This window comes from Primulina huaijiensis, chromosome 11 (genome assembly GCF_012295235.1).
Source record: "Primulina huaijiensis isolate GDHJ02 chromosome 11, ASM1229523v2, whole genome shotgun sequence".
Taxonomy (NCBI): domain Eukaryota; kingdom Viridiplantae; phylum Streptophyta; class Magnoliopsida; order Lamiales; family Gesneriaceae; genus Primulina; species Primulina huaijiensis.
The window spans coordinates 1451151-1460917 of record NC_133316.1 but is presented as its reverse complement, the minus strand read 5'-3'; the positions used below and the strand labels follow the sequence as shown (position 1 = coordinate 1460917).

Here is a 9767-nt window from a genome sequence, read left to right as displayed (position 1 = left end):
AATACCGAACAACATAAATAATTTTTCTCTAGTGATGATGAATATTTAATATTTCAAGATTAAGAAAACGATATGGATTGAAACATGTCTCACATTAGTGGTATTTCAGGTTTTACAATGTTATCTCTTCATTAAGTTTTGTTGAGAATATTGTGGGCCATTATGAATATCAGAAGGTTAGTGGGAGCTTAATTATTATCAGAGTAATACGTATTTGACCACTAAAAAAAGCTGCAAAATGTTTTGGGATACCTTTATGGTATTAAAGTTTTACATGTTTATGTGAGACGAAATGACAATTTGGAAAGTAATTTGCTACTTCCACTATTGAGTCAAAATTCGTCATTGAAGCACTATTGTGTGGTGTATTTTAAGGAGTTTCACTATGAGCTTAGAATTATGAATTCTATGTCTAAGCCATTAAGATTATGTTACTACAATTCAGTTATGGTCTTTGTGACTAAAGCGGTGGTTGAATTAAGTATATCGACATAAAGTATTTTAAACCATTGGAAAACGTGTTAATAAAGTGGTCATTGAACACGTTAGCACTGAATTGATGATCGTTTAACCTAAAGTCATGCAAATTTCAGATGTTAAAGGATCATATGGTAATTACTGATGGATTTTATTCCATAATAAATTTATGTTATATACATTTGGTTTTGATAATGAAACGCATTCAGTTATGATATTTCTCATATTTAGTTATGTACATATTCAGTTATCTTGAGAAAAATATCAATAAAGTTGGACATCGAATAAACATAGGGTTTATTCATTAAGTTATTTGAGAGATATAATACATTGTAATACATGGAAGATAATAATGGTTTTTAGATGAACTATCGCCATGATTCATGTATTTTATTTTCTCCTATGGTAAATGAGATATATTTGTCAAGTGGGAGAATGTAAGAAATATGACACATATTAAAAGAGGCGTGGCGTGTAGGAATTGGCGACGGCCAAAAAGCCTACAATTTTGACGAACAGCACATGCAGCCTCAAATTTTAGAAAATTGAGACGTGCACGCACCTCTTTCTTTGACAATCAAGCTCCCACAATAAACTCGTTGATGGTATGAGATGCCTATAAATAGCAGCGATTAAAGTCCCTAAACATACAATCTCATACAGAATAATACACCATCTATAGAGAGATTGGAGTGTTTAGAAAGCTTCAATCGGAGGAAAATCAGAACACTTAAAGATGTTTAATGCCTGGAGGTAACGCTCGATTTAGCTTCCGCATATTTGTTTATCATGTTTATATACGTGCAGAAACATTTTCATAGAAAATTTCTAACAATAACTCCACAAAATCTATCATTTTAAAAAATCAGCAATTCTCTTCAACGAATTCACTCCTTTATATTCATCTCCTTCGTGCAAAACAATAGGCTCAAAGAGCAAACTCGATATACGTTTCTTGATCTGAAGGTTTTGATGGCCATGTCCATCGCCATGCTGGTACATATACATCGCCATTCTACCAAGATCAGCAGCACCTCTAATAAATTTATCTGAAAATACAGAATCTGTAGCTTGTAATTCTTCGTTCATCTTTTTCCAGGTCGTGCGTATCAAACCCCTCACATGTTCTTCTGCCACTTCTTTGGATTCACCAGTTTGATTCATGTAACATTGGATTGATTTTGGTACATCACCTCGTTCCATCTCATCCTAATTCGTTCGCAAGTGCATGGTTACCAAATAAATAAGAAAACACAGGATTTGAAAAGCGAAAATCTGCAGTAGAGATCACTTGTTTTGGTAGGGAAGAATTCAATACCAATAAAGGACTAACATATATAATTTTGCTTTTTAGATATGACATTATATATGTAAACAATATCCATCGTCATGCTAGTAGTTTCAAAGTGTTACGCCAATAATATTCGACGTCATGTCAGCACTCACATGTAAAATGACTAAAAGAATTTTTTTTATGAGACCAAGACCATTAAACTTTGACTATTTATAGGATCAAAAACCAAAACAGACTAAGGTACATGAAGATTCTTGCAATTTTGCAAAATATAACACATACCTTGGATGTTCCTAAATCGTTAGCAAGTCTTACAAGTGTTCCCGACCATCGAATCACGTTATGATATTTCAAAAAATTTGAAACAGCCTCCATGTGTATTGTATTTGCCATTAGAATAAAGGCAAACCCGAGCATCAAAGGAGTCGATACCGAAATCCATGCACTATTCATATATTCTTCCAATCTTGGTGTGTAGCCTTTGGAGTACCAATTCGCCTCGTGTATATATGTTTGGCTCAAATCTTTCCACTACAAGATCTCAAAACTTAACATCGTTAACGTGCGCATGAAGTACGCGAATGATATTTAAGTTGTGTTTGGATAGAAAGAGCAATATCAATGTCAAAAAATTAAAAGTATTTGCCTACCAATTTTCTTAAATAAGGGATGATTACAAGTCCTTGTTCTTTGAGAACATGATAGGCCGCTTCGTTGACTGAATTATTGAGTGCTAGATAGCACATCTGCATGTAGTTTGGGAGTTGATCCGTTGCTTCAATATTCCATCTGAAATATGAAAATTGAAATAGAAAATTTTGGATCAATTTGCACGTATAATGGTTAATTTGAGACTGAAAGTTAAGTGAAAAAATAAATGTATATTCAAGTTTTAATAGTTTTCCCCAAAAATAATAATCATCCCTAGTCCCATCTCCTCCTTGCATGTTCCATTTTCTATTTCCGGCATCGACGAGAGGGTTACGTTGAATCAAGAATTTTTATGAGACTTTCGTTTGGGCATACAAATTAAAATTGATATTTATATATAAACTAAGTATTAAATTTATTTTTTTTAAGAGAAAATTACAATTGTATTTTGGGTTTTAGTCATCTAACATGTCAAAGTTTGGTTTTGTACGATAACATGGTTTTTTTTTATTTTGGTCATTTTTTGTCTGAAACCACTAAATTCATTGAATTTATTTGATACTGCTTATTTTTTATGTGGTACATCTAGCGAGAATAAAACTCATATTACTCACATTAAAATTCATATGATTTAAAAAAAAAAAGAGACTGGTAATTTACATGTCTAAAACCCAAAATATGCATCTTACATTACTAAAATTGTAACTTTTTTTTATTATTTTAACGAAAGTGGTAGACTGGTAATGGATGGATAGACATCATTTATTGGTTCCTGCTCCATTGTTCCAAAAGAAAATTTATAAAATTGGTTTTATAAATTAGATTATTTTGAACGGTAACCGGTCAAATTTCAATGTTAGTTCAGGTAATGTGATGCATGTTGTCACTTATTTGGCGTTGTGTATTGCCGATGTAGCGGGTGTTATATTAGTGCTCCAGCGAAAAATTGATTAAAATTACAAAAAAAATCAAATCATCGAACAAAAACTGAAATTTTACCAGTTAAAAGTCTAAAATCACTATTAGGCCAAATTATAGCTGACTGATTTTGCTATTTTCCAAGTTTCCATGCAACTACCCTTAACATAATATAAGATTTTAAACAAAAGAATCGGAATGGATTTATTGTAACATTCGGAAATTTTCATGCGACGCCCGGGACCGAAGATGGCGTGGAGTGATCTCTGGTGCCAAGAGGTTGCACGAACAATGTGCAGCTCCTGACAGGCTTTTAGGCGAAGAGAATATGAATAAACCGATCTCACATCGGAATGAGAGGGATTCCAAGACTACACAGGTATGAGACTGTACAGTTGATGATGACTTCAAATATTTGATTGGTAATACTCATATCAACAAAGTGCATATTTTTGTCGGGAGCTCATCACATAAAAACTTCAACGTTAAGAGTGCTTGACTTAGAGAAATTATAGGATGGACGACTCACTATGAAGTTTCCTAGGATGTGTGTGAGTGATGACATAAGCACGTTAGAAAAACATGTGTTAGCTAGTATAGTGAGGACAACAATCAAATCTGAGGAGGTACATTTATATATTTTCGAAAGCTGGTTTTTATTGTCCTTTATTTCAATTTACCTTTTTCTACGGGGAAAATGATTTTTTTTGGTTCAGTAATTTGTTTATTTTTGAGTTTCAGATAGTTAAATTTTCAAAATTTGGTTTTGGTACAATAAATTTTAATTTTCGGATGTTTTGGTCTAATTGTTGATATGAAATCTAACAAGTAAACAATTTTCGATGTAATGTCAATATTTCCATTGTAATGTTAGCATTTTTCGGTGTAAAGTCGACAATTTAACCAAAATGACTGAAATTAAAAGTTAGTGTATATATGAAAGACAAATTTTGAAAATTTAGTTAACAAAATCCAAAATTGAACAAGTTAGTGGGAAAAAAAACTATTTTTCCTTGCTATGTGAATGTAATTTAAAGTTTGGAATCCTAACCTTTGAATGACATCATTTAAGAGCTGCAGTTCCTCCAAGGTACCATAGACGTCAAATATATCATCCAAAATTGTTATTAACGAATTAACCTTAGAAAGAGTAATCCTTGAATATCCATTTTGAGGGCCGGAGAGCCAACCGATGTTCCAAAAATAACACTCCACAAGTCTATCCCTTGCGAAAGGCAGCTTTTCAACAAGCCCCGTTCTTTTCCACCACCTGCGAGAAAGGCCAAANCTTGACATGATAGAGCAAATAATTGAGCCTTTTCGAGTTATGACACCCGTCCTTTTTCTTTGTAAACCACATCTTTTTAAAAAATAAAAATAAAAAATTGTATCGTATATGCCGACGAGAAAATGATCATGTCAACCAATTAATTATATTGGAGCCAAATTCTTAGAACATTAAGTGATCAGTGAAACTAACAGTGTATGATCGATTGTGTACCTTGAGACATGCTTGAGTTCTTGTTGGTGTGCTGCTTGAACAATATTGAAATCCAATTTTGCAAACTCAAGTAAAATAGGGTTCAAATCTTGTCTCCTCCCATATTCTTCTATGAACCATCTTGCATTTGGCCTTGGAACCCTCCAATGAAGTGGCATTTCCAAAGAATGACAAACCAACAGAGATAGATTTTCAGCAATTCCATTACCCTCATGATCTTCAAGATTCTTGTGCAGAAAAGAGGTGGCAAATTCTCTTGCTGCCTCCAAGGTCTCTTCATCTTCTGTCAACAAGTGAGAAGCTTCATACAATTGGAGCAATCCCTTAGTATCTTCGCCATGACAAGACTCGAATTCGCCTTTCTCATCCTTGAAACGATTGAATATCTCTGCAATTCATCGACAAGCTAGCTTTGTTTGTATTCATTTAGGGTGTTCCATGGCAAACGCTTTGAGAAAATGTTGTGGAAATTAATAATATATACATTTTTTGTATTACCTTGTGATATATATATATATATACTAGAAATAATGCACGTGCGTTGCACGTGTGAAACATATGTTGAAGTAATTAGAATTTGAAACAAAATTAGTTAACTCAAAAAAACAATGTTAATAATATTATAAATTTTGATAATTTTTGTTAATTAGCATATGTAACTAATTTGGAAAAAAAACATATTTTTTAATTTTAAAAAAAAATTTGGACTACTAAAATTTTTCTGATATCTTTTTTATCATATTGTTTTCTTTTATTATTTGTCATTTTCTCTCAATAATGCATATATTTTATTATAATATTCAATTATTACAATCTTTTTTGACAATCAATGATAGACAATTTTTTTATTTACAATGTTGTTTAATTATTATTTTCATGTAAATTAACAATAATTTCTACTGTATGCTTTTATTTTCCTAGTCACATTTAATTTATTAGACACTTATATTTGATAACATATAAACTACACATTAATTTATTAGACATTTATACTTGATAACATATAAACTATACTTGATAACATATAAACCGACCGAACCGAGTCAATTCGGAAATTCGGTTTTCAAACAAAAAAAATCGTTTATATCGGTTAATTCGATCAGTTCGGTTACGATTTTCAAAATTTTGAAATCGGCTAACCGATATAATAAATATTATTATGTAATAAATTTTTATTATTTATCAATTTTAATATATATTTTTATTTTTAATTTTAAAATCAGCCCTAAGTCTAAAGAAATTTTTTTTGATGTATGTGCTTTTATGTTTTTATGCATTTATGTAGATTGTAATGTTCAAAAAAATTACATATATAATTAAAATTAAATCACAATTTTTTTTAAAACTAATCAGTTAATTCGGTCACCAACCGAATTAACCTATTTTAATTCAGTTCGCTCGATTTAGGTTATGAAAATTAATTCGGTCGGTTCGGTTATTGCTAAATATTTCGGTTCGGTCCGGTTATGACTAATTCGGTTCGGTTCGGTTCGGTTCGGTCTGTAAGAGAACCGACCGAATGCTCACCTCTAATTATTATAACAATCTATCATCACATAAAAAGTACTCATGGATTGATTTAAATAAATATTGATTAAATGTTGTAATTTATTTGTAATTTATAATAATAATATTTTTGACAATAAATCATCTTTTTATTGACTCTTATGACACTTATTTTAATATTTCATATTAACTCATAAGTATAATTAGCACAATCAAATTACTAATGTCATATCAGTATTACCTCTAGAAAAATAATATATTTAGTTTTTCTAATTGTTTAAATATCTTAACGGGAACATTTGTGTACCCTTAACTTGAGAAAAATTCATTGTATTTATAAAGTTTGAACGATAAATATAACTTTATAATATACATTTAATTTGAAAACTGAATTCATTGTATGACAAACACTTTTTCTATTTCTATTTTTTTGTGTAACCCAAAAGAGTTAATATTTTTTCTCTTTTATCTTCTCCAACTCACTGTAAAAAGTTATAAAAAAATATTTATATCTAGAAAAATATTTTTATTTATTGTTTTTTTGTCTATATATTTTGTTATATGTGAGCACATATTCTAATACATTGTCTTAATTGTCATATATCTTTACCATATAATTTGTGAACATTGAAGATGAATAAGTTCATTTTGTAATTTTTTATTACCTGGACTTAAGTTGATATATTAATATGTGATATACATAGATATAAGAATTTTCAAATTCAATTTATTCACAATAATTTTTCATAATTAAGGCCAACTCAAAATAAGAAAAATTAAGATTCATAATTATTTTAAATATGATATAAAAATAATACGTGGAAACTTTTTTTGACATTTTAGTTACAAAATACAGTGATAAATGTATGTATGTGCATTATTTCATTGTGGCAATTATAACTTTATTTAATTAATATCTTATTTCTCACTGAGAGATCAAAATTTGATTATTTCTTATTTTGATTATCGACAAATCCAATATTTCTTTTAAATATTTTTGTTAATAATATTTACATGAGTTTTATTGTATATTTATCCAGTTTGAAAGGGATAAATTATAATTCAATATATAATAATATTTGAAAACTGTAAAATGCTTCTAAATTTAAAAACCGAGTAACATGTAAGGGATCAATTCAAAACTAAAAGTTGATGCAACATGTTTCTTCTAGCTTTACAATCGAATAATATAGGATCGAACGTTTGTCGCTTTACTAAAAGCTATAACTGATGATAACTATGCAAGTCAAATCTTTAAATCATACAACAGTTCAAGCTCCTACCCATAGTGGACAATTATTGTACCAAACAATCTATCTCCTAATAATTGCATCAATTGCAATCAATGAAAATCGAAGTCACGATCTTGGCTCTGATACCAATTGTAGGCTCAAGCGTTTATTGTTTTATCAAAACCTATAGATTATGGTAACAGTGCAAATCAAATATTTTAAATAGTACAACAGTTCAAGCACTATATTTCAATTACTCTATCCAACGTGATCAATTATTGTACCCAACAATAAGTTTATGCACATAACCTTTTACCATATCATATAAATTTATAAGACATTTGAGTAGAATATATAGTACTTGATATTTTACATAAGTAGTAGAGAAAAAAAATCATTTTTCATTTATTTGAAAATTTATATTATAAAATAAAAGAAAAATCAGAAAAATTGACAAAATCCCGAAATCCAAATTGAAAGTTGAATTAATACATTCATATTCATCATTAAATTTTACTATTTAATTTTAATAGATTTAACATGTTTATCTACTAAAAATATTGAAAGAATTGTTTATACAATTTAATAAAAAAGTCAAAGTACATCATTTTCTGATTCCAAATAACGATCACATTATTATTACGTTACAATGATAAATAAATTATTATTTTTAGTTTATCATCATAGTCTTTACTTCAATAAACACATTTTCGAATGTAGGATATTAAATAAATATTGACATTAGATAATTATAATATTAATTCTAACATTCTTTTTTTTTATTCTTCTCAATACATTATTTTTTCTATCTTCTAATATAATAATCTATTTATTATTGTATACAAAGTATAATAATTATTTGGTTAACTGATCACATTTAAGATTAGATGTTTGGAAAAAATTGTAATATATCTTTAAAGACCAAGAGATGATGAAAAATTAAGAAAATGTAGGACACTACAGTGCATAAAGTTTCGCTTTGTACAGTGACAAAAGATAAGGTGAAACCAAGTGAGATACTTATATATATGAGTCTCATTCAACTTAGCTCATTATAATATTTTTATTAACCGACTTTGTCCTTCGTTTTTACTTCACTAACTTTGCAGTGTGACTACTTCAAGCATTAACTTTTTATTTTTTTAGTACATAGTGGCCTCCACACTCGCCGACTTCAATCTTTAGAAGTCGGTATTAGTAGTTTATAGGTAAAAGATAATTATTTAATTTTTATTTTCTGTCTTTTGATTAATTGTGTAATTTTTTATGTTCTACCTAATTCAATTTTAGAATTTATAATCATGATTAGAAGTGTTGCATGCATACAATATAAAATTTATATATTTTTAAATGTTAATATTGAAGTGTCGAATTAATATATTAAATCATTATTTAAGAACTTTTAGAAAAACAATATACATCATAATTCAGATTTAAAGATTAACATACAAATAAAGAATTGCGATGAATATCTTATCAAATAAATGGTGTTAGCTCAAAAAGATTAAATATGATTCTTGTAAATGAATTTTTCTTAATTAATTAGAAAATTTTCAACAAATACGCTTAATTAATTAGAATGTTTTTAATATAGTATGTCGATAAATGTTTTTCATATGAGTTAGTGATTGAGTCCTTATGAACATTTAAAAAAAATGTGTCTTTAGTTATAGGGACGGTGTTTATAATTTAAATTATTAAATGAAACAAATTATCAAGATAAAAAATTAATTAGGAAATTCAAGAATAAGTTATTACTCAATTAGTTTAATTGACACGCTTTTTAGTTTGTGATTTAATAGATGTTAAATCCACAATCACTGAGTTTGACAAGAATTCTTGTAGAATAAAATACAATTATAATACATTACTTGATTGTATATATAATAAAATTTTGTATATTTCATTTATAAGGTTGAAATTTTATATATTATGATATAAGATTTGTTATACATCTTAACATCGATAAATTCACTAAAAATTTATATATTAATTTTCGCTACCATATAATTCTGGTCTCGCTTTGTATATTAGTTTGTTTGAATTTATTATTCCTCATTTTACCATGACTCATAATATGTCAAACATGAAAGTGAATATTAATTTAAAGAGATGATAATATTTATATATTGTAATAAACATGTTTACCCCTCACAATACTGATAAAACTAACTTAAAAATAATATGT

The 9767-nt window shown here is 28.4% G+C and overlaps 1 protein-coding gene across 2 annotated transcripts in view; it reads right to left on the bottom strand.

The window, feature by feature from the left end:
- Positions 1–1297: 1297 nt before the first annotated feature.
- Positions 1298–9767, bottom strand: part of LOC140987232 (terpene synthase 10-like) — a 9642-nt gene continuing 1172 nt past the window's right edge. Inside the window, exons 3-7 of one of the 2 annotated variants that reach the window (XM_073455659.1) lie at positions 4842–5229; positions 4392–4610; positions 2422–2560; positions 2054–2302; positions 1298–1686 (exon numbers count right to left, since the gene is read on the bottom strand). In XM_073455659.1, coding sequence (XP_073311760.1) covers positions 1330–1686; positions 2054–2302; positions 2422–2560; positions 4392–4610; positions 4842–5229 — 1352 coding nt within the window. In that variant the 3' untranslated portion in view covers positions 1298–1329. The remainder of the gene's footprint in view (positions 1687–2053; positions 2303–2421; positions 2561–4391; positions 4611–4841; positions 5230–9767) is intronic. The other variant, XM_073455660.1, reaches the window with a different exon arrangement.